Source organism: Peromyscus eremicus, chromosome 2 (assembly GCF_949786415.1).
Source record: "Peromyscus eremicus chromosome 2, PerEre_H2_v1, whole genome shotgun sequence".
Lineage (NCBI taxonomy): Eukaryota > Metazoa > Chordata > Mammalia > Rodentia > Cricetidae > Peromyscus > Peromyscus eremicus.
In genome coordinates, this window is record NC_081417.1 from 131,180,350 (window position 1) to 131,205,639 (window position 25,290).

At 47.6% G+C, this 25,290-nt stretch overlaps 1 protein-coding gene across 2 annotated transcripts; it reads right to left on the minus strand.

Moving 5' to 3' along the window:
• Positions 1–1,621: 1,621 nt before the first annotated feature.
• Positions 1,622–16,244, minus strand: Mpl (MPL proto-oncogene, thrombopoietin receptor). Of its 2 annotated transcripts, none has more exons than XM_059256065.1 (12): positions 16,166–16,244; positions 15,864–15,996; positions 15,391–15,569; positions 14,572–14,690; positions 14,042–14,204; positions 13,691–13,817; positions 7,786–7,970; positions 7,413–7,555; positions 4,897–5,056; positions 4,594–4,690; positions 2,282–2,369; positions 1,622–1,899 (listed from the first exon to the last, which is right to left on the minus strand). In XM_059256065.1, the coding sequence occupies exons 1-12, from the start codon at positions 16,242–16,244 to the stop codon at positions 1,648–1,650; spliced, it is 1,725 nt and encodes a 574-aa protein (XP_059112048.1). In that variant the 3' UTR covers positions 1,622–1,647. The 2 variants fall into 2 exon arrangements, with proteins under 2 accessions (XP_059112048.1, XP_059112047.1); XM_059256064.1 differs by having other exon boundaries at positions 14,572–14,870.
• Between the last annotated feature and the right edge of the window lie 9,046 nt (positions 16,245–25,290).

Below are 25,290 nucleotides of genomic sequence, written 5' to 3' on the forward strand. Positions count from 1 at the left end.
CTTGGTGGTTTTCTAAAAATCCTACCCTCCCCTTTGTAAAAGTGCCTTATAGTAAGCTTGTCAAATTGACTGGGAGCAGTGGCACATGCCTTTAATCCCAGCACTCAGGAGACAGAGGCAGGTGGATCTCTATGAGTTCAAGTCTAGCCTGGTCTACAAAATGAGTTCCAGGACAGCCAGGGTTGTTACACAGAGAAACCTTGTCTTGAAAAAACAAAACAGAACAAAAAAAAAATTAGATTAGCTTGTCAAATTACCCAATTTGTCCATCTGTCCCTGCCAAGAACCTGACTAACAAACTGGGTATATTTGGAGCCAGCAAAGACCCAAACATGATAACATTTGATTGGGAAATTGAATGGCTTAGAGGAATCTGTAGCTTGAGTGGTTTAAGTTTATTTACCATTGCATAAGAGTGGCTTGAAATATGAAGGAAGTTGGCATGGAATTAAGGAAACATCATTTAGAAAGATTTTCATTAATTTAGACAATATTTATTGAAGGTCTATTACCTATCATACCCCAAATAATATTCAAGGTGTTGGGGGAAAAGGACAAATCCTCGCCCTCCTGACTCACTATCCAATAGCAAGAAACACACATGTAAAAAGTCACACAAAGCATCATGGACACTTTACTAAAAGTCTGGGCTGGAGACAGAAACTTTTTAAAAAATTTTTTTTTTGAGACAGGGTTTCTCTGTAGCTTTGGCGCCTTTCCTGGAACTCACTCTGTAGCCCAGGCTGGCCTTGAACTTGCAGAGATCTGCCTGCTTCTGCCTCCCGAGTGCTGGGATTAAAGGCATGCACCACCACCACCCATTGAGACAGGAACTTTTTAATGATCATCATATAATAAAGGCCAGAATAGGAGATGGAGAAGAAATAATTAGGAGACTAGTTGAGGTACATTAAGTAGTTAACATATCTTTGCCAATGTGCTCTCAATTGTTTCCGCAGGTCTGTGGGGTTCTGTTTTTGTCGGTGCTTTGTAGATGAGAGGGAAAGGCTCGAAGGCTTTCAGCTATTTGCCTAAGTTTGTACAGCTAGCAGGTGGGAAAGACAGGCACGGAGCCTGGCTCCAGCCCCTGAGTTGGTTCTACCGCTGGTATGCTCAGTGAGGCAGGAGCAGAACCAGGGTGGAGGAAAATGCTGAGAGATCAAATAAATGGATGATCAACAAGACCCTATTGGATCCCATAATTAAGAGACTTGCCGTGAACTTGGCCTGCAGTTTCATTAGCAACGTGGTAGTAGGGGAACTCACTCTAAAGGGTCAATGGGAGGTGGGGAAATAGAGACTTTGTTCCCCCAAGAGTTTGGTAAGAAGCTACAGGCATGGAACCTTTAGTTACAGCGGGCAGATCTCTTTGAGTTTCAGGCCAGCCTTCTCAACCTCGCTAGTGATAGGTCATCAGGGCTGTATAATGCAACCCTGCCTCAAAAAAAAAAAAAAAAAAGAAAAAAAAAAAAAAAGCCTGAGGAGCCTAGTATAGTGGTGGCTATGGAGAAAGGGCTCTGGATTTGTCAGCAGCAGTATGGAGAGATCAGTGTTATAAAACCCAAGGTGATGGGTAAACAGAGTGGATGGTGTTGGTGTTAAGGGCGGAGAAGTTAGTGTGTATCTATGGTAGCAAGGGAACTGCTTTCAGGGTTGCTGCCAATAGCTTAGGGGTAGGTAGGAGTGGTTGGCGATGTGAGTAGTGCAGCAAGACCCCGACTCAGCCATGGGTGGACACACAGACAGGGGCATGGTCCTCAGGCTAGGTTGCAATCCTCGGTAGTCCATCTGAGGCTGGGAGGAACACAGGGGCAAAGGAGTCCTCTCTGAGGACTTAGGTAGGATTTCCAGGAGGCTGGGTTCCACTTCTTCACAGGTATCGGTAACTGTGGCCTTAGGCTGAGAGAGATGAGCAAAAGGAGCTAGATTAGGCAGGCATGGTGCACACCTTTAATCCCAGTACTTGGGAGGCAGAGGCAGGAGGATCTCTGTGAGTTTGAGGCCAGCCTGGTCTACAGAGCGAGATCCAGGACAGCCAGGACTGTTATATAAAGAAACTTTATCTTGGGGGAAAAAAAAAAGCAAAACAAGAAGAGCTGAGCTGAGTTAGAGCGGATCTTAGGGTTTTGGGGTGGGCTGGATTATATAATAATCATTAGGCTAGCGAGTAACACCTACGGATAGCACATGTCTAAGCAAAGACCATGAACAAGTTGCATTGTGGGAACAAGAGTCATTGGTGGTGGGGTGACTGAAGGAGGGAGAGTTGGGGTGTACTCACAGGACTTAGGGCTGCAGTGTCTCTAAGGTACTGGCCTAGGACCCGGTGTAGGTCTGGAAGGGAGGGCCACACAGCATGCCTCAGTCTTCTATCAGAGAAGGAAGAGAGAGGAATGTGACTCGGTACTGAGCTGGGAGTGATGAGGAGGTACCGAAGTGGGAAGTAGAGGAGGCAGTGAGGCAGAGAGCCAAGTCTGGAGAGGCCACCGTCACAGCATGTTGGCCTTCCCCAACACTGCCCAAACCAGCACGTCTTCCGTCCCCATCACCCTCTGGCTCGTGGTCTGTTGTTTTCTTTTTCTTTCTTTCTTTCTTTCTTTCTTTCTTTCTTTCTTTCTTTCTTTCTTTCTTTCTTTCTTTTTGTTTTTGTTTTTGTTTTTTCGAGACAGGGTTTCTCTGTGTAGTTTTGGTGCCTGTCCTGGATCTCTCTCTGTAGACCAGGCTGGCCCTGAACTCACAGAGACCCACCTGGCTCTGCCTCTTGAGTGCTGGGATTAAAGGCATTCACCACCATGGCCCGGCCTGTTGTTTTTCTTAACTTACTATATATTGACTGTATTGTTATGGTAGTTCGTTCTTATCTTACTCCTCCAGAACACAAGCTCCGTGAGAGCTTGAAGATTGTCTATTTTTCCCCATCTCTATCCCTTGCCTTGAGTCCACAGTAGGTACCTGAGAAATCGCAAGAGTGAAGGAAGAAAAAGGGGGGAGCTTCTTATGATGTTGCTGCAGAAGGTTGTCTGGGAAGATTACAAATTAAGGTATATTGGGGAAGCTTCCAACTCTTTGGCCCAGATTTTCATGTTAAAGGGCTTTAACCAAAGGTATCCAGCCTCTTCCATGACCTCCACCCCCATCTCCTGGGAGGAGAAGTAGCTTTCTGATCTCAGAAAAGAACCCTGTGTGCCCTTTAGCAATACCACTTCCCTTTCTCTGTCCACATTTTTTTTTTTTTCAGAAATAGAGGCTCCATTCTCATTTGCTCTTACTCAAAGGCAGACTAAAGTTCAAAGAAAGTCAGGCATGATGGCTCATGCCTATAATCCTAGGACTCAGGGTGGGGCAGGGTGGGGTAGGGGGAGCTGAGCTCTAAGGATTTCAATGAGCTTGCTTGATGTTATGCTGGACCATACAGTGAGTTCCAGGACAGCAGCCTGGGATACAAGTACGATCCTGGTTTTAAAAAAAACAAAACAAAAAACAAAAAACAAAAAACAACCAAACAACACCTTCAAAGTGCGGTGTGGGGTCCAGGAGAGGGGCACCTAGTCTAGCCTATAACCAAAACACACTCTCCACTTTGACTTCTGAGCTAGGTGTTCAAGAATCAGGAGATAGTGCCAACAGAATGATTGAGGCTGTGCGGATCTTGTCTTTAGGTTTATAATTTCTCCTCAGTCCTCACATAAATGAGTCATTCATTATGACATTTATTCAAGGGCCTTCTACTTGGCAGGCACTATACTGAGGATTTAAAAATGACCAAGTAAGGTGTGATGGGGAAGACATGTAAAGGAATAAATGCTGGGCTGTCAAGTGTAGGACAGTGGCAAAGCACATGCTTAGCATGCGTGAACCCTGGGTTCAATACGGCTCACACCAAATAAATAAATTAATGCAGGAAAACACTATGGGAGCACAAAGGAGCAGCCAATGAGGGGAGGTGAGGAAAGGTTACGCATTAGTGAAGAAAGCTATTTAAAGATGAATGGGTAGTCAGCCAAAGAGGATATTCCAGGCAGCAGGACATTGTGTACAAAGGCACTGAGCAGTAAAACAGCCTACTGTGGATAAAACAGGACTTTGGCAAGGCTGATTATAAGGGTAAAAGAGATTTTTGTAGAGCCTTGTTGGGTTCTATCCTGGGGATCTACTGAAGGAGTTAGGCAGGTCACCATAGGTTTGTGAGGAAGGGGAGTAAGGAGGCACTATTTCAATGAGTCAGGTAGTGTGCGGGGCCAGAGAAAGAAAGCATTGTTCCATCTATTTCCTGAGATGGAAAGACCAGACCTCAAGGCCAACTAGGTGGGTGGGGATGGGAAGACGCCCTCAAGAACGCTTATTTGGGCCAAGGCTGGACAGTAGCCCTGTCACTAAGTGAGCATCCAGGAGGTGGGGCTGTTGGAGGTGTCCACAGAGTGACCAGGCTAGAGTGTAAGAAGGCGCCACTTCCAGAGGCGTGCGTGAAGCGGTAGGTGTGGATGTTCCGAGGTCCCGAGAGCGGTGTCATCAAGTGACTCCACAGAATACTTGTTCAGAGGCCACTGACCTTGCAGAGACCACACCCCATCACCCTCTTGTCAAGGGCGGTACCTGTAGTGCGCAGGAAACTGCCACTTCAGCAGCAGCAGACCCAGGAGGACACTGAGGCACAGCACCAGGAGCAGAGCGGTCACCAAGGAGATCCAAGCTAGGCGACAAAAAGCTTCTGACCTCAGCTGATCCTCGGCCCCGCCTGGGGGCGTGCCAGCCCCTGTCTTGGCTCCACCCTCAGCCTCCCAAGCACCCAACACCGCACTGAGACTCAGGGAGCTCCTAGCCGGCCCATCGTCCCGCCCATAGTCTAACCACGCCCCCCACGCGGCGTAAACCAGCTTCGGCCCCGCCCACTCTCACCAGTCTCTGATCCCGTGTCCACTCTAGCTGGAGGAGACCAGGCGCTCCAGGGGCCTTGATAGGTGGGACCGTTGAGCCTGGCACGCAACTGTAAGCTGTAGCGAGCTCGGGGGCGCAGCTCCAGGGTCCCTCCCCGGGCTCCGAGAGACGGCTCCAGCACCTGAGGGAAGAAGCATGGAGGGGTCGGGAATCCGCACAAAGAGCCTCATCCACAGAGGCGTGCAGGATCGAAAGCCCTGCCTGAGATCACGCCTGGGAATTCACAGAGCTGTGCATCCTGCCACAAGATGTGGGGACCGGCTACATCCTGCCACAAGATGTGGGGACCGGCTACAGGCGATCACCACCCTCACTGATCAGGCCTTGGACCCTCTTAGAGACATGCTCGGACCCTCAGAGCCACACAGACCATGCCACAAGTTCTATAGCGTAGAGAACACCAGATTTGTGCTAAGTGCTAGGGCCACAAACACTATTTTGCGCAAGCAGGGATACTATTACATACTTAGCAAACATTTGAGTTGCTTAGCGTATGCCAAACATTGAGCTAGGCGCTAGAGACAAAGTTAAGTGAAATACAGTTTCATCTGAAGAGGTAGGCAGATAATCACAATTAATTAGTGCAAGGCACCATGGGAGCACAATGAAACAGTTAACACTAACTAGTTTAGCCGGGCGGTGGTGGCGCACGCCTTTAATCCCAGCACCCGGGAGGCAGAGCCAGGCGGATTTCTGTGAGTTTGAAGCCAGCCTGGTCTACAGAGCGAGATCCGGGCGGGACAGGCACCAAAAGCTACACAGAGAAACCCTGTCGCGAAAAACAAACAAACAACAACTAACTAGTTTAGTGTGCCAAGAGCGCAGATGGTCAAAGCGAAAACTAGGAGTGAGGAGTGTTTGATACGTTATTCAAATTACTCGTTGATAAACAGGAGAGGGGAAGGAGAAAGGAAGAGTCAAGGATGCTTCTAGGCTCCAGTCTTGGGTAAGAGGAGTAAGTTTGAAAATAAAAATAGCTCATGGGTCTACATTATAAAGTTTAACCACAGTCAGAGGAGTTATGCCGAGAGAGTGGCCAGCTTTGGTTACTGTGCAGGGAGACTGTAGGAGGCATAAGAATCTAATGGAGTTTTGTATACGTTATATTCTGTAGATCTGGGTAACGGACAAATTGGCTACATGTATGGCATATACATGAAAAATTAATGCTATATTTAAGGTTTGTATATATTATTGTATATGAACTATATCTTGTAAAAACTGGTATTTTTGAGATAGTAGAGTATCAAACTAGTATAGTATGAGCTGTATCTAGTAAAATGTAGTACAACTGGGGAGGACAATGCTTTGGATACATTGCATCTATCTGTTGGGGATGAAGTGGTTTACTAGGATTGTCTGGTACGGATACAAGTTAACTGAGAATAAAAACAATGTTTGTGTATTGAGTACCTTTTTGTTGTTGTTGGTTTTTTTTGTTTTGTTTTTGTTTTTTTCGAGACAGGGTTTCTCTGTGTAGCTTTGCGCCTTTCCTGGATCTCGCTCTGTAGACCAGGCTGGCCTCGAACTCACAAAGATCCACCTGCCTCTGCCTCCCGAGTGCTGGGATTAAAGGTGTGCGCCACCACCGCCCGGCAAGTACCTTTCTATATGCCAGGAATTTAGATATTAAAAGTTTTTATATTTACTTTATGTGTATGAATGTTTATGTGTATGAGTGTCTGCACATACATATGTGCATAAGTATGTGTCTGGGGCCCTCAGATTACCTGAGGAGAAACTGGAGTTATGGGTGGTTGTAAACTACCATGTGGGTACTGAGAACTGACCCTGGGTTCTCTGCAGAAACAAGAACTGCTAACTGCTGGACCATCTCTCCAGCCCTTACATTTCATTTTTATCCAACTCCAAGGCAGGTAGCTTTTTCCCCGTTTCACTAATGAGGAGACTTCAAAAGTTTAGGTAATTTGTATGTGGTGCTTAAATCTCTTTCCACATGGGGTCTAGAATGATAAAATTGGGGTTGTTAAAGTGTAGTTAATGCATAGTCATTAAAACCACAGGGCTGAACCTCTCACCTAGGCAGAGGAGACGTATTTTGGATGGGGTGCTAGAAAGAACAACATCTCATGAAAGTGTAGACAAGGAGGAGCCAGGGAAGAAGAGATAAAACTCAATCAGAGAGATAGGAAGGCAATGGGGGAGGCAGCCATCCCACAGGCAAAGAACTTTTCATTTAATGGTCTGGGGTGGAACCTGGGGCCTCTGGCATGCTAGGTGAGTGCTGTGCCACTGAGAAACACCTCCAGCACAGGAAGAGAACAGTTCACACGAGGTAGCACAGGAAGAGAACAGTTCACAAGAGGTAGCCCATGGCACCACATGCCCGAGAGGGATTTAGATATCAGTTGAATCAGATAAGCAGAGATGTACAAGCCCAGATACTGAGACAGAAACAGCGTTGGCATGGGCAATGCCGTGTGCGTGTTCCACTGGCCTCTGTTGCTGTATGGTACCTTCCAGTCCTCATGGCCTTCGCCTGTGTATCGGAGCTGGTAGGAGGTCTCTTGCGCTGCCCAGGATGACTGGTGCTGCCACTCCAATTCCAGCCTCCCACTTGAGACCTCTCTCCAGCGCAGACTCGGGGTGGGGAGGAGCACTGTAGGGTTCCAACAGGGACAGCACTAAGCCCTTTTGTGCATTAGGCATCATGCCACTAGGGCCATGGGTCAGAAATGTCAGAGCTGGTATAATAATAGTAACAACGAGAATAACAGTAATACATGAGCGAAGATGAAAGAATGTAGTTTTGGAGTTCAAGTCTCAGCCTTCCAGTTAAGTTTGATGAAGGCGGGAATTATGTGGGGATACGAGAAGGAAGGTTCTTACCAGCCTGGTGGATCCAGAAAGGTGAGCCCAGGTAGCTGTGAATGTCACCTTGGGCTGTGGTCACCTCTACAAGGATGTGAATAACACTGTCATTTTGTGACTTGAAATGGCAGCGGGAGAACAGAGCAGGCTGTGATCCTGGATCTGTTTCCTCTTCCTCTTCACATTTCTCCCAGGTAGGATCCCTAAGAAGCAACCCGAGAGAGTCGTTGAATCAGACTTGCCCCAGAGACCACTCCCCATCCTTCCCAACACACAGGCACTGTGTCCTGCATGGATCATAATTGAAGTCCTCCCTCTGCACCTTGGACCTCTAGGGCTCTCTCTGCCATTATGCCGTGAGGTCTAGCCTCTTTCTCTTGAGGAGAAGGCAGGCATGATAATGTGAAAATAACGTGGTTACATGATGAAACCTGTGACTTTGTGTACTAACCTAATAATAGCACCAATAATAATAATAATAATAATAATAATAATAATAATAATAATAAAAAGAAGACATGAACAAAGCTAAAAGAACATAGTCTATAGAATTCAGACCTCAGCCTACTAGTGCATACCTTGGGCCAATTATGGTGTGATTTATCTCTGCTCCCCTGTTCCCCTCTTTTGAGGCCATGTTTTGGTACCTACCTTGCAGGCTGTTTCCGAGATGAAAGAGACTTTATCATTCTAGAAGCAAATATCTTTATATTTTCAGTTTTGTTCTTATTCAGTAGTCTCTGACATTGCTTCCAGAATTTTCTTCCCAAAACTGCTGATCTGCTAATACCCAGAATGTATCACAATCTATTTTGACATTCGCCATTGCCACATGAAGTAAAGCCACCGTTATTGCTTGCCTGGGTCAAAGTAAGTTCTGATTGGGGGGCATGTTGCTGCTCTTTTTTTTTTTTTTTTTTTTTTCTTTCTTTAAAGACTGGGTCTCCTTATGTAGTTCTGACTGGCCTGGAACTTGCTATGTAGACCAGGATGGCCTTGAATTTGAGATGCTCTTGCCTCTGATTGCTGGGGCTAAAGGTGTGCACTTTTGGAGGCAGGGTCTCTCTCACACATAGCTCAGGCCGGTCCCAAATGCCTCCTCTTGATTGTAATCCCTTGGTGACTTACCATTCCTAAAACGGTCATTCTTGTATGACCCTTTTGTATTAACGTCCACCCACTTAATCAACAAACAGCTGATACTCATGTGCCAAGCAGTGTGCCAGGCCTGGACAGCATATGGATGAAAAATGATCTTGAAGGAGCCCTCCTGTCAATGGACAAGTCACAAAAACAAGCAGCCATGTGTTTTTGTGTAACACTGGCCGACGACGGGAGAGATCACAGCAGAACATCTAACTGGGAGGGAGGGTCAAGGAATGCTTCCTGGCTGAGCTAGTGTTTATACTGAGGCTCAGACTATAAATAGGTGAGGTAGGGGGACAATTGGCTATTTCAGGCGCATGCTGTGCAGACATAAAGGGAGTATTGTGCTTGGGGAAAATTCTCTCTCTCTCTCTCTCTCTCTCTCTCTCTCTCTCTCTCTCTCTCTCTCTCTCTGGTTTGATTGCAACAGCCTTCCTTGGCTGTCCTGGAACTCGTTCTGTAGATCTAGGCTGGCCTAGAACTCACAGAGATCTGCCCGCCTCTGCCTCCTGACTGTGATGGGGGTGGTGTGGTTGGGGCGGGGATTCTCAATGGTTCAGAATAAGGAATAGTTTTTAGGTCCAAGGGCCTGCAGACCCTGCCATGGACGGCCTCTTTAAGGAGCTTGAACTTTTTGGAGGGTGGGGGAGGGGTAAGAGGGTCTCACACTACCTAGCTCTGGCATGCCTGGAGCTAGAGGTGATCCTCCTGCCTCAGCCCCCTAAGTATGGGGATTATTGCAGGAGCCTGAACTTAATCTCATAGTTAGGAAAATTCTCAAATATCTTAAGCAGCGAAGGGTCATAATTACACTGTATTTTAGAAGACTCCTCTAATTGCTGTGTGTAGAGAGGATTTGGGAGGAGAGAGGAGAGAGGAGAAGCAGAGAAATCCATTAGGGCATTGTTGGGATTTTCATGTGCAAAGTAATAAAGGTGAGAACATGGTGGAGACTGAATGAAAGAAATGATGCAAGAAATTTTTGTTTTAACATGGCTATTTCTGATTAGGCCTGGAGGGTATAGGAAGGAGAAAAGTCCAGGGCAACTTAGGTGTGAAAATTGAGTTCATGGTAAAATAGAGCAAGAGAAAATTTGGGTAAAAGAACTGATTGATTTTATTTGTTTTGTTTTGTTTTTTAAGACAGGGTTTCTCTGTGTAGCCCTGACTGTCCTGGAACTCGCTCTGTAGACCAGGCTGGCCTCGAACTACAGTTGATCGGCCTATCTCCCCAGTGCTGGGATTAAAGGCTATTCCCAGCTCCAATTTGATTTTGTCGCCTTAAATCCACACACGGATTAGACCTCCACACTATGAAAATCTGTGCAGCCATTTAAAAGAATGAGCTGCTTCTTTTGGACAGAGTTCCAAAAAACATGTAAGCGAAAAGCTGCCGAACCGTTTAGGGTTGTCAGGGAATAGCGCGGTGGTACAGTGTTCACTCAGCCTGTGATCCTGTCCTCAGCATCACAGAAACAAAAATGAGAACAAAGCTGGGCAGAGTTAACCCCAGACCTCCAGAGGCAGAGGCAGACGCAGGTGGGTTTCTGAGAGTTTGAAGCCAGCCTGGTCTACACAGCAAGTTCCAGGCCAGCCTGAGTTACATAGTGAGATCCTGTCTCAAAGTCAATAGTAAGTAAATAAATAAAACAGATTATATGCATGCACACATATATAGTGTGACATAATTTATATTTAAAGATTAAACATTGCTTTTTGTTTTGTTCTGTTTTTCAGGACAGGGTTTCTCTGTGTAGCCTTGGCTGTCCTGGAATTCTGTAGACCAGGCTGGCCTTGAGCTCACAGAGATCTTCCTGCCTCTGCCTCCTGAATGCTGGGATTTAAGCTGTGCGCTAACACTGCCCACTGCTCAGCACAGCAAAGCTCTTTTTTTTTTTTTTTTTTTTTTTTTCCGAGACAGGCTTTCTCTGTGTAGCTTTGTGCCTTTCCTGGAACTCGCTGTGGAGACCAAGCTGGCCTCGAACTCACAGAGATCCGCCTGCCTCTGCCTCCCGAGTGCTGGGATTAAAGGCATGTGCCACCACCGCCCAGCTAGCAAAGCTCTTAAGAATGATTTTTTCATTATTCATTTATTGAGGTTTTTTTTTTTGCATATGTGTTCTTGTGTATGTCTGTACATGTATATATGCACATTTGTATGAGTGTGAGTGCACACACTGAGGTCAGAGGACATTGTCATGTGTTGGATCCTTGTTTGAGACAGGATCTCCTGGCTTTTTTCTCTGCTATGTACAGCAGGCTAGCCCTTGAATGTCCAAGGATCCTTCAGTCTCTCCATCACTGGGATCACAGATGTGTTCAACTGTGCCCAGCTTTGCATGGCTCCTAAGGGTCTGATCCTCATGCTTGCTCGGCAAGGGCTTTGTCCGGTCATCACCCCCCCCCCCCATCTCCCCCTACTATGGTAGGCAAGAATATACTGGTGAGTAAAAAGGGATGCTGATTTTGTCATGCTCACATATAGTCAAGGACAGTGTTTCTCAACTGGAGAGCTGAGGGAGAATTTTCTGTGTTACTTTGTTTTGAGACTCAGTCTCACACAGCCCAGGCTGTCCTTAAATTTAATATGTAGCTAGAGTTGACCTCTGTTCTTCCTGCCTCTACCTCCCTAGTCCTGGGATTATAGGTATGTACTACCATGCTCAGGGTTTTTGATTAAATAATCACATGAAGGGTAAATGTTCAACTGTATCCAAGATTAGTGTTTTAAAAAAGGAGAGACTGGGTGGTGGTGGCGCACACCTTTAATTGCAGTCCTCAGCAGGCAGAGGCAGGCAGACCTCTGTGAGTTCAAAACTAGCCTGGTCTACAAATCAAGTCTCGAAAACTGTCTCAAAACACCAAAACAAGCTGGGCGGTGGTGGCGCATGCCTTTAATGCCAGCACTCGGGAGGCAGAGCCAGGTGGATCTCTGTGAGTTTGAGGTTAGCCTGGTCTACAGAGTGAGTTCCAGGAAAGGCACAAAGCTACACAGAGAAACCCTGTCTCAAAAAACAATAACAAAAACAAACAAACAAAAAAACCAAAACAGAAAACAACAGAAAAAGCAGAGTTATGTAGTACAACAAGCATGTATAAACATGCCAGCAAGATGGCTCAGCGGGTAAGGCCACTTGCTGCCAAGCCTGACAACCCGGGTTCAATCCCCAGAACCCACATGGTGGAAGAATAAAATCGATTCCCTCAGGTTGTCTTCTAACATCCACAATCATGCCATGGCGCACATGTGTCCTTGACCCCTGTGGCAAAGAAAATAAATTTTTTTTTTTTTTTTTTTTTTTTTTTTTTTTTTTTTTTTTGGTTTTTCGAGACAGAGTTTCTCTGTGTAGCTTTGCGCCTTTCCTGGATCTCACTTGGTAGACCAGTCTGGCCTCGAACTCACAGAGATCCGCCTGGCTCTGCCTCCCGAGTGCTGGGATTAAAGGCATGCGCCACTACCGCCCGGCGTAAATAAAATTTTTAATGCATAAATATGCTATTGGACATGATAAAGAAGGGCAGACGAGGTTCCTGAGCTCGGAAGGATAAGTGAAAGTAAAGAGGAGAGAGACAGATGAGCGGCACATCAAAGGCCAGCAGAACAGAAAAAAGAGGTGAATATGGGGCACAGAGCCAGTGCTGGGAGAGCTCAACCGAGTGTAGCGTAGATGAAGGTGAAATCACATGGAACAGTCAGATAGTCCAAAACATACGGCACTACAGCAGACTTTGTTAAGATCAACGGGAACTTATCAAGGGTTTTAAAGCAGGGGGTATTCTGTTCGTTTCTGAGCTTCTAAATCCCTCCAATTTCTATGTGAAGGACTCTTTGTAGTGAACAAGTGGGAAGATAATAATCTCCCGCCCCCCAGTACTGGGGATTGAACCCAGGGCCTTATTCATGTCAGGCAAGTGCTTTACCAATAATCTATCTCCCCAGCCTGACGGACAGTGATAGGGCCATGGCAGTGACAAAACCGTGACACTTAGTTTGCAGAACCAACAACATGGTAACAGATTGAATTTAGCAAAGATGAAGGATCAGGGAGGTTTGGTAGAAGTCCTTGAAGGTCAGGTTACTAGATCACAGATCCCAGGACACTGCAGTACATACTTGAGTAGTAGAGGTGACCAGCAAGTTTCACAAAGATCTTGCAATGTGGGAATCATGGGGAATAATCCGAAGGTGGATAGAATTGCCAAGGATGTCCGACTTTTTTTTTTTTTTTTTTTTTTTGGTTTTTCGAGACAGGGTTTCTCTATAGAGCTTTGCGCCTTTCCTGGAACTCGCTTTGGAGACCAGGCTGGCCTTGAACTCACAGAGATCCGCCTGGCTCTGCCTCCCGAGTGCTGGGATTAAAGGCGTGCGCCACCACCGCCCGGCTTCCGACTTTTGATATGGTGGGACCACCTTGTTATATATAAAGTTCAAACTTAAGCACCACACAGTTGGATTACAAAAAACTTGCATGTTTTAAGTAAGTTTACAATTGTGTTGGGCCACAGTCATAATAACTGTTCTTGGCCACATGTGGCCTTTGGGCCCTTTGTTGGACATGCCTGCTAGGCTGTCTCAGGAGTCTAGATGAGGTGATTAAGTCTGATGAAACCAAGCCATTCCCAGCAGAAACAGAGAGGATGAGACAATAAAAACAGTCATTGGAGTATGAGAGAACAGAGAACAGCACCTGGAGGGGACAAGGTAGGCAAATGAAGAGGACCCCTGTTGACGATGTTGACCTGCAGGTTCAAACTCAACCAACACTTCTGGTCTTACCTGTCCGTGGGGCAGCACCGTGTTCTACTGTGGTGGAAGAAGCCTTGGGAGCTAGTGTGGTCTTGATGCTGCCACTGGCAGATAACCTTCTTTAGATCCAAGGTAAAACACTGAAGTCCAATTGCCACTGTGGTCAAAGAAGAGGGCCTTGTGTTCTTACGCAGAGTCCCTAAATTGTCTCTACACACATAGCAGAACATTCTTACCTATTCTTTCTTCTCTTACTGAACATAGTTGTCCTGTGCAATGACAGGTTTGAGGTCATCAGGAATGACCGTGGTTCCCAGTCTAAGCCTCCGTGGAGATCTTTCTTAACCCCTCGCCCATCTCCTCATTCCTTTACTGACCCACCTGCATCTCCTGGAAGGTCCACAGTCACAGGAAAGGACCAGGGGCCCCAGGAGCCGCGAAGGGAGACCCCATCCGGTTGACTGCGTAGCTGGAGCCAGTAGGAGTTGCCAGGCTGGAGCCCTGAGATGAGACAGCTTCCACCCTTCACTGTCAGAGACGGAGCCTGGGGAGAAAAATCCCAGGCTTGCTTCTCAGCTAAGATAGCCCACAAACCTAGTATTTGAACCACAGTGCAAAATGGGGCTCCTTGCTGCAAAGATATGCACACAGGGCAGGGGCTGTGTTGACAAAATTTGGGTTGGGTTTAGGGATTTTTATGAAGTCTCAATTTGGAGGTCTGAAAGCCTTCAATTATGTTAGTGTGAATGATCCAAAGTGGGAGAGCCCTAGACAGGGTTCCTGAAAGCTAGTCAGAGTCTACACTGGCTCCTCAAAGACCAACCCAGTCCAGGATCCCCTAACTATGACCTTTCTTTTCCAGGGGACATGTTGGGGTAGGAAATAGGAGGAGGACTAGAAAGTTAGAATACTTCTCCAGTTGGGGAGGTCCTTATCGGTCCATGCTGTTGGGGCACTGTAGGCTGGACGCATGGAGGTTGGCCATGAACAGGAACCGGATTCAGCATCCACAAAGTGGGGCAGCAGGTTTCTGTGGAGAGCAGCTGCATGACTGAGGGACCAGTGGAGTTGCTGGGGTCCGTGGGGCCATAGCGGAGTTCATGCCTCAGGAAATCACTGATTTCAGGAGCAGGGGCCTTCCAGTGGATCTGAAGTTCCCCTGGTTGGCTCCCACCCCTAGCCTTGATGATACTGGGGGGAGCTGGCAGGCCTGAGGGCAAGACAAGGCACATCGAATCACTGAGTGCCAGTCTATGGCTCAACCCGTGGACTGCAGAGAGGGGTCTGAAGGCTGAATAGAACTGCTCTGAATTTAAAAAGACATCGGTTCTCATTTCCATGGAGGGGAGGAAGGAGGGGGGAGCTGCCTGTCCTGTTCTCCATTCTCTTGAGAACAATGAGTTCGCTATGGTGTAAAGGTTTGTTAGATTTGGGCTTCTTAAAGCAGGGACCTCTTTTCATCTCTGTCTCCTTGTCGGCTGGCACACATCGGCGATCTGACGGTTGAATAGGTGAGTAAATGTATATGTTAAAGGGAGGAGCAAGGTATCTTTGCTGTGAAGTGCTTTATGGGAGAAGTCTAATTCTGGGTGCCAAGGCTGGGAGGAATAATAAGGGGGAATCTGATAGAGAAGGGTACCCACATTGTCCTGGCAGACTACAGGCAAGTCTGATTCTGGGAGCTTTAGCAGGCAGCAAACGGAGGGGCAGCGTGGCAGAGATGCCCTTACCTACACTATCCACAAAGAGCACCCGCTGGGTCAAAGTCTGGTTGAGGAACACATTCTTCAGCCAGAGGTGCAGCGGAAAGAAGAGGCGCACTTCATCCTGGGCTGGAAACTGGCACACGTATCGTATTCCAAAGGTGGGCACACTCTGGGAATGCAGGGGACACGCACGAGGCTTCTCTCTGTTGGCACAGGAGAGGTTCTACCTACCCAGTCCTCATGCTCAACCCTGAGGACTCAGGTCGAACCCATGCCCAATTTCTGTCTTCATTATTGCCATTTTCTTCTCGCTGCTTGCAGTAAGTATGATTAGGAGTTCTGTCGGGGCTTGAGCTGGGCCATTTATAGAGCGGTTATGTATTGGGCATGTATTTGGAGTAATTCTCTGATAGGGCCAAAGACAGGGAAGCTAAGAGTGTGACTCAGCTACATACAGGGACAGATAAATGGGCATTGGGGGACAGTCCAGAACCTACCCTGGGTAGGCATACAGCAGCTGGTATGTCCCACTGGGTGTTGCCTCTTCCTCATCCCAGAAGCAAGTGAGGTCCTCAAATGTTTGGGAGAAGCAGTTCAGGGGCTCTGTGCCCAAGGCCAGCAAGAAGACATCTGAGAAACAGTTGAGGGGTTGGACTCTGGATTTTTCCCATCACGTTTGTGGGTAAGAGTAGGGGACCAGTGGGAGTCTCTTACTCTATGTCCCTCCCAGGGCTCTTCATCCCCTCCCAGGGCTCCTTTTGCCTGAGCATAGATGATCTCCACCCTCTATACACCTCACCTTGGCTGGTGACTTGTGCCTGGTTTGGAGGGGCCAAGAGGAGGCAGGAGGTGACCATGAAGAGGGCCCAAGAGGGCATCTTCTCCGGCACTGTGTGCCTGCCTTAGCCCATCCTCCCTTCAGGAAGCTGGGCCCCAATCCCCTCCCGGGCCAGCCCCTCAGGTTCCTGTCAGATACAGCCCCACGTCCTGCCCCTGTCTCTGCCCCTCTGGGGCCCATCCAGACCACACGCCAGGGGCCAGGGGCCAGGGGAGGGGGAGTGGGCAGGAGGGTGAGAGGAATTCGAAAGAGAAGACACGAGCCTTCTTTTGGTAGGGACATGGTGCTATATAATTGCCTGTGTGGGTGCATGAACTACTGTGGAAGAACATACAGCCATCAAAACAGTGTTAACCATGCTATATGTGTTGACGCAACGGCCATACAGTACTTTTATTTCCATCAGGAAGATGAGAAAGCTGGGATACAGTGAGGTTAAAAGGTTATTCAAGGTCACGTACCCAGCAAGATGGAAAGTGCAGATCACACTTCAGAACCTGAGTGCTCAACAGTCATGCCATGCTCCTGGAATGATCTGCCATGAAATGCCTGTTTCCCTCACAGACATGCCTGGTGGTGGCTATTTCCAGTTTAATAGGTTCTGGGCCTCTGTGTATGAACAAGCCATGCTCCTGGATAGGAATGGCCTGTCCATCATAGGTGGTATCCTCAGCAACCTTAGTGTGTGCTCTGTAGAGGGCAGTGACAGAGGTACTGGGAATGTGTCAGGAATACAGAATCCCAGGCCCTCCGCAGACCTGCTCACACAAACCCTACATTTACTAAAATTCCCAGTAAAGTTTGAAAAGCATGGCCTTCAGTATTTCTGTCTGGCTTGCTCAGAATGAGCAATACTTGGGCTCAGTTCTTTGGCTGTGCCTGCCTCATGTCATTGTGTGTGTGTGTGTGTGTGTGTTGGGGGTATATGTAGCTAGAGTTTTCCTGCCTGGCCCACAGTCAGGACAAATGCAGGAGGACTGTGAGTTTGAGGCCAGCCTAGACTGCATAAGGAATTCCAGATCAGTCTTGGCTGCATTGCGAGAGCCTATCTTTAAAAGCCAAACAGAGAAACAAATGGCCAGGCTCCATGTGCTTGCTTGCCAATAACCCCAGCTACTCAGGAGGCTGAAGAGGGAGGATCACTTGAGTCCATGAGTTTAAGACTAGCCTTGGCAACACAGTGAAAGAACCCTTATCTAGGGTATGCGTGTGTGTGGGGAGAGGCAGGTGGATCTTTGTGAGTTCAAGACCAGCCTTTTCTACAAGTATGTTTCAGGCCAGCCAGGGCTACATAGAGAGACTCTGTCTTGAAAGGTAGGAAGGAAGGAAGAGAGGGAGGGAGGGAGGGAGGGAGGGAGGGAGGGAGGGAGGGAGGGAGGGAGGCAGAAAGGCAGGCAGGCCTGGATTCTGGCTCCTATCCCTAAACCTGTACCTTTTATTTATTTGTTTGTTTGTTTGTTTGTTTGTTTGTTTTTTAATTACACTCATGATATTCATTAATTACACTCATGATATTAATTACATTTGTGGTATTCACTGATTATATTTACAGTATTCATTCAATAATCATATTTATGATAAACCTGTACCTTTTGTTTCCCTATCTTGCCATCTTTGTGAATGGCATTTCCACCTATGCAGTGTTCAAGCCTTAAATATTAGTACTTGATTCTTTCCTATGTCCAGTTGACTAGCACGTGTTGTGGCCTGAGTCTGCACACTTTTAGCCTCTCCAGCCCTGCTTCTCTATCCTGTGTTTGGCTCACTGCACCCGCTCCTGCTAACTCCTTGGCTCCCCTCTTCTCCCCTCTGTCCTGGAGATCCTGCACAACGGGCAGATGCTGCTGTGAGAATCACCACTGGGTGATTAAAAAAAGGAACTTTTTTTTTTACACTTCAGCATCCCTATCACAATTTAATTTTTTTTTAATGCCGAATGCTGTTTATTGAAGGAGGGAAGAGGTCTTAAATACAGGCTTACAGCACAATGGGAGAACCCCAGAGGGCAGAAGTTTGCTACCGATGTTTTACAATCTTACATCTAAGCCGCTAACGTACATTATGCAGGATACACAGACAAAGAACTTCTCTTAAGCATTCAGGAGGGTGGAACCCAGCAGGGAATTAGCATAGGGAGGATATCAAGGTTAAGGTCAGCAAGCAAGGCAACAGTTACCCAAAAAAAGGAATTTTTATTTCTTTTATTTGTTATTAGCATGTGAGTGTGAAATGTGTGTGTCATAGCATGTGTGTGGAGGTCAGAGGACAACTCTTGAGAGTTGGTTCTCTCCTTCTACCATGGATCTGGCGTTTGAAGTCAGGCCCCAAGGCAAGTGCTCTTACCTGCTGGACCATCTCACATAAACATTGGTATGTTTAACATGCCTGTCCTGTGTTCTCATTCCCGTAGTAAAATTCCCAAACAAGTTCCCATAGCATTGAGAACACACCTCAAGTGCCTTCTGATGGCCCACGAGGTCCTGACTGCATGGGCACATGCAGACTTGAACTTCACCTCCCTCCATTTCCTTCTTCATTCCTACTGTAAGGATTCGGTCCTTAATTACATCATCAGCCTGCAATGGTGTCCCAGCCTAAAAGCGGGTGGGCCCTCTGTGCGTCCCTCTCTTTCCTTTCCGCTCCTTCCTTCTGTCTGTCTTCTTCTCTCCCCCTTTCTCCCCCCCCCCCCCCCCCCCCCCCCCGCCAATAAAGCTCTAAAAAGGTAACTATGGCTCGTGACTCTCCTTCAGCACTCTCCTCCACTGGCATGGGCGCCACAGGCGGCAGCCAGCCAAGAGCAGCGCCGTTTAACCAACATTGGTGCCATGACTCGGATACATCACCGAGCACCGAGGACCTGCTGTGATCGCTGCCGCTTGCCGCCTCCTCCCCCATCCAGCATGTGTGTCCCTTGCCGCCTCCTCTGGACCCCTACACAGCTACCACTACTGCTACCGCCATGATTCTTCACCACAGTGAGTGAGTCCACAGTTCTCGCGGCTGTAGTCTGAGCTATATTCTTTGCGACGGACACCCTGGGGGTTGTCCTTGGGCTGTGTTGGCAATAGGAGGCACATTTTCGCTCCTGACGAGGGGGTCAATGCTGTCTCGGGTCTACTGGGTAGACCAACTTCAATGCAGCCCCAGCCCTTCCCATCCCTTGATGAAGAGGATGGAGAACTTGAGCTGATTCTTAGATCTCTCTTCACTCTCAGGGATGCCTGAGATTGGAGTCTGATCCCGGTTTGTTATTTTAATTTTTTATTTTTCTCTTGGCTACAGCCATGAGACAAAGGGGCAGATACGACACATTTACCACCTACATTGGCGGATAGGGGTGGGCAAGCATAAACCTGGCCACATAACAGCGTAAACCTGGCCGCATAACAGTGTCGCGGGAACTTCTGCCAGCAAACAAGAGTTACTTTATCTCCAAGCTTTCTGCTAAAGTTCTAAACCCTTCTCCTTCTCCACTTCTGCATCTGCCATGTGCAACCTTTTCTGTCTGACTTCCGCCGGCAGTAGGTGGGCTCAAATGGGTGGGCTTGGGCGGTTTCTATGACTTTCCCTAACCTTAACTCCACCCACTCATTACAAGCTTTTCTCTTCCCAGTTCCCTATTCTAACTCACTGTTCAGCTAATGGTACAGGACCACCACAGAACCAGAGTCCAGAGATCATCAACATCTTGTCAAACAGAAAGTTCCCAGCCACAGCCAAGAGGGATACATGTCTCCAGAGCAAACGGATGACAGACAGCATCCCACAATGCCTATCTACCTCGGAAGACTCCCCCAAGAGCCAACCGACATCCAAAAATCAGCTGGAAGCAGTTTTTGAGAGGAATGATGCCCCATTCCCATCTACCTGCTTTTTTTTTTTTTAATAAGCGAAAGTCTGGGATGTAAGGATTCGGTCATTAGCCTGTGATGGCGTCCCAGCCTAAAAGTGGGTGGGCTCTCTGTGTGTCCCTCTCTTTCCTTTCCGCTCCTTTCTTCCATCCGTCTTCTTTTCTCCCTCTCTGTCTCCCCCTTCCCTCCCCCCTCTCTCTCTCTCCCCCCTCTCTCTCCCCCCCAATAAAGCTCTAAAAAGGTAACCATGGCTTGTGACTCTCTTCCAGCACTCTCCTCTGCCGGCATGGCCACCAAGAGCAGCACCCTTTAACCAACGCCTACCAGCTGTCAGGACCTTATGGTGGCTCTCCCCTTAATCCCATTCCACCTCAAGCTGTTCACAGCACTTGGTATCCTTCCTTCTGCTCTCCGGCATGGGCTTCTCTTGGTTTCCTCCTGCCTCCCGTAGATTCTCTCTGCCTTCTCCTGGATCTTCCTTCTCCTGGGAGTTGCTGTTCCCTTGCATCCTTGCTTAGCTCTTTGTGTTGTCTGAGTGGGCATACCACTTCAACTCTTTCTATAAACCAGTAACTCCTTAGACCTCATCAGTCTTAGTTGCTATTAAACATCTGTTTGCTCTTCCTTGGAACTTCAAACCCATCAGGTCCCAAGCAGAACTATTGCCCTCATATGCCCTGTGAAGCCTCTTTTCTTACGTTCTACATCTCACATGGGCTACCTAGGCATCTAAGCCTGAAACCCAAGGGTGAGTCTCAAATCTACTTCTCCCTCGACTGCATCTAAGTCCCTTCCAAGTTCTATAACTTCTAGAGGAGGCAGTACAATTGCGGTTAAGTGTAGGGTCCACCAGGGACTCTGTGACTGTCAGAGGGCTGACATGGGGGCCTCTGGCTCCTGCATAGGAGGAGGTTCAACTACCTGTTCGTGTCATTGTCCTATTTCCTCTGTGTTTGTGAAACTAGGAAGAGCCACTGTCCCCAGTCCTTCATTTCTGTGGAAAATCAAGCAGGAACTGGCATAGGCCTAGGACACAGGAAGCCAGGTAGTTCTGCTTTCTTTGGTTAAAAGGTCCTGCAGGCTCCAAGGTCCAGGACAGAGCAGCAGACTTGGCGTATAGCAGCCGGTCTTCAGGCTGGGGAGATAGTTCAGGAAGTAAAGCTTACCCCTGAGCATGAACACCTGAGTTTGATCATTAGACTCCCCGTGAGAAGAGCTGGGCGAGCCAGGTATGGTGGAACACACCTTTAATCCCAACACTCAGAAGGCAGAGGCAGGAAGATCTCTGTGAGTTCAAGGCCAGCCTGGTCTACAGAGCAAGTTTCAGGACATCCAGGGCTACATAGAGAGATCCTTGAAAGAGTCGGGTGAGATGGTGTATGTGCATGCTTGTAAACACAGTACCGAAGATGTATTGATAGCAGATCCCTGGGCTGATAGCCTAACTTACTTGGCAAGTTCCAGGACAGTGATAGACCATGTCTCAACAAAAAAGGTGAGAGCGTGTGAGGAATGACACTCAGTTTTGTCCCCTGGCCTCCAAGTGCACACACAGCTGGTATTTGATATCTGGGTAGCTATTGCTTGGGGGACTCCTGCAGTTGCTGGTTGTGGACTGACCGAGGTAGCAGCGTGCTTTTAAACCAGACATCAGAGAGGAGGGAGTCCTGTTTGGACCACTTGCTGCTTTTTGTGGCACAAATCCTTCCGCCACAGACAGTGCGAGGCTCCGAAATAAGATGCTGCCGAGCAGAAGGTGGAGAAGAGATCTGGCTCTTGTGAACCTGAACCTGTCCTCTTGCTCTTTATCTCCTTATTGATTCAGATCTCCCAACCTCTGCCAGTTTTACAAAATCAGGAAGTCTGACTTTAGGTAGCTCTAGGCTCTGGGATTCTGTCTCTCTCTCCCAACATTGTCCAACATCCTTCTGAAATGATTCCATTCATATCAGCATATCAGAACGCTTTGCTTTCCCTCTCCTTGATCAATGTCATTTTATTTACTTAAAATTGTTGTTTCCCGTGTGTGTGCCTTGCATGCATATGTGTATACATGTTCCTATATGTATGGTTACGTATGTGTGTGTGGAGAGAGGCTCAAACTTGATGTTGGGTGTCTGCCTTGGTCACCCTCCATTTTATTTATTGAGGCAGGATCTCTAGATGAACCCCAGCATGCCAATTCCAGCAAGTCCAGGTAGCCAGCTTTCTCCAGGGATCCTTGTCTCTGTTTCTTTTTCTTTTTCTTTTTTTTTTTTTTTTGGTTTTTCGAGACAGGGTTTCTCTGTGTAGCTTTGCGCCTTTTTCCTGGAACTCACTTGGTAGCCCAGGCTGGCCTCGAACTCACAGAGATCCGCCTGGCTCTGCCTCCCGAGTGCTGGGATTAAAGGCGTGCGCCACCACCGCCCGGCTTGTCTCTGTTTCTTAACACACTTGCCCAGGCTCTTACATGGGTTCTGGAGATCCGAACTCTGGTCCTCAGCAAGGGTTTTATCCACTGAGCCATTTCCCTAGGCCTGTCAACATCATTTTAAGTTTGCTCTTCTGACAATCTACAAATGGTATCTCCTTACACCATGTCTTTTCTGAGGTTCAAATATCCTTAGCTTCTTTCCTTCCTGAAAATCTTTTCAGCGCTTCCTGTGGTCTTTCGGCTTGTCCTTCCATGCTGGAACCAGGGGCCCTTCCTACCTTTGCCTCTCCCATAATTGGACTCTCTCCCTCCTAATGTGCTGTTTTCTAGCCCCTAGCCCCAGTCCAGACTGAGGACTTCCCGCATTGTCGTGGCTCTCCTAGGCACAGAACCTCCCCAATTTCTTTGTGTTTCTAGACCTGTTTTCAAGTCCTACCTCTTGGAGTCTTTTCTTATCTTTCACCAACTAGTAATAAGGGAACAGCCTAACTAAAAAAGAGGAAAAGACAGAGTTAAAGGCACTCGTCACAAGCCTGGGGACCTGAACTAGATCCCTAGGCCTCGCATGGTGGAAGGAGAGAAGGGACTCTCACAGATTGTCTCTGCCGTCTACATGCCTGCTATGACTCACAAAAATGCGCACACACAAATGTTTTTTTTTCTTCTTTTAAAGGATGTGTGTGTGTAGAGATGGCTCAACAGTTAAGAGCACTTGTTGCTCTTGCAGAGGACTAGAGTTCGGATTCTACCACCCACATGGTAGGTAACAACCATGGGATTGTTCCAGGGGATCTGGTGTTCTCTTTTGGCCTCTGAGAGCAACCCTCCTACATACAAATGAATAAAAAAGAATCTTTAAAAAACAGAAATGCAAGTTCACACTCTTTTCAGAGCACCGGCCCCCCTTCTGTGTGGTCTGAGCAATGTGATAGGTCTCGTTTTAAAATGAGGAGGGCATGGTTTTGATAGGAGGCAATAAGAGAGATAAATTTACCAAACTGGGGAACAGAGGGGAGGGAGAGCCCGGCTGAGGAGGAAGACCAGCATTGAGATATTCCAGGCCAAGCCCCACCCTTCAGGACAGTGGTGCCCACTCCTCAGATTTTAGTTCACTCTCTATTCTGTGAATGCTAGCTTCCCTACAGCATGTCCAGTGACAGTATCCCATGCCCAAAATCTTACATCCTCAGCAGCTTGGGAATAACAGAAAAGACAGCATGGCACCCGTGGAGCTGAGAGGAGATGGCAGCCATAGCAACTTGAGGAAGAGTAAGTTCAGATTGAGGATGTGAACCCGGGGGAGGGCTCTGGTAAAAGCAGAGGGGCAGGGAGTGGTTCCTCACACAGGTCATCCCAAGTGCTCAGGAGATCCAAGCAGGAAAATTTTGAGTTTGGAGACCAGTCTGGATTACATAGTGTTGTTTTTAAAAATGATAAGTGGTTCTGTTACTGGGCGAAAAGGTCATGAGACACGACAAAACCCAGTATCAGTGCTTTATTAGGAAGGTGTGTGTGTGGGGGGAACAAAAGAACCAGGCCTGGGGAAGAAGCATGTGCAGAGAGGAGAGAGAGAGAGAGAGAGAGAGAGAGAGAGAGAGAGAGAGAGAGAGAGAGAGAGAGAGAGAGAGAGAGAGAGGAGAGGAGAGAGCGGAGAAGAGAGAGGAGGAGTCTGTGTCTGGCTTTTTAAGGATTCCCGTGCACATGCACTTACGGAGCTACGTCACGCATGCCCTGATCACTCAGCACACTGATGATGCAAGATGTAAGACCCAAGGCTTAGCTGCTGAACTGCGCATGTACGGTCATGCAGCTGGAGTGGCAGAATCCTAACACATAGCATGTTTGAGGTAGCCTGTTTATAAAATGAGATTTAAAACAATTTCTACAATTTTTATTTATTTGTGTGTGTGTGTGTGTGCACGCCCATGAAGTCCAGAAGAGCATGTCAGAGCCCATGGAACTAGAGTTATAGGCAGTTGAAAGCCATCCGATGAGGGAGCTGGAAACCAAACTTGGGTCCTCTATAAGAGCAGCAAGTGCTCTTAACCACTGAACCATCGCTACAGCCCTGGATATAATTTTGAAGGTGATCTGAAAGAACTGCAAACTTTGAGCACACATCTTTCCCTTTTCTGTCCTCCTTGAACTTTGTGCCTTTGTGGGGAAAGGGAGCGTGTGCTCCGCGCCTCTCCATTCTGATTTCAGTCCTTTATTGTAGCAACAAATTCTAATGGGTCTTGATAATAAAAACCCAGAGTCAGATATCGGGGTAAATGCTGAAAAATCAGGGAAGTAAAGGAGCCAGCTGCTAGAGAGACTTCTTACCTCGCCAGCTCCTCAGACGGAAGGAGGGGGAGGCTTGAGCTCCTGTCTCTACTCAGTCATATCACTTCCTGTTTCCTCCTCCCTAGTGCTGGGATTAAAGGTGTGTGTCACCACTGCCTGGCCTCTATGGTTAACTAGTGGCTAGCTCCGCCCTCTGATCTCCAGGCAAGCTTTATTTATTAGAGCACAAACAAAATATTATCACAATTTGCCATTAAGATTTGGTGTTCCCTGACTTTCAGCCCATTGGCTCTTTGCCTGTTGGGGTGTTTTTATACGTGGGTAGCCATACTGTCACTACCCTAGCTAAGGGATGTGAGTCCCAAGAAGGGACTCTTCCAGGGTTGGAGTGGGTGGGAGTGTGCCCTTCCTGGTGACTCCCTCTCTTATCTTTATCGTTCAGCTTCCAGAAACAAACACTTGCTCCCTGACAGCACTATGGTAATGCACATATCACACCATAGCTCTATTGTGGCACCCTTGTCCTTCTCTTTCCA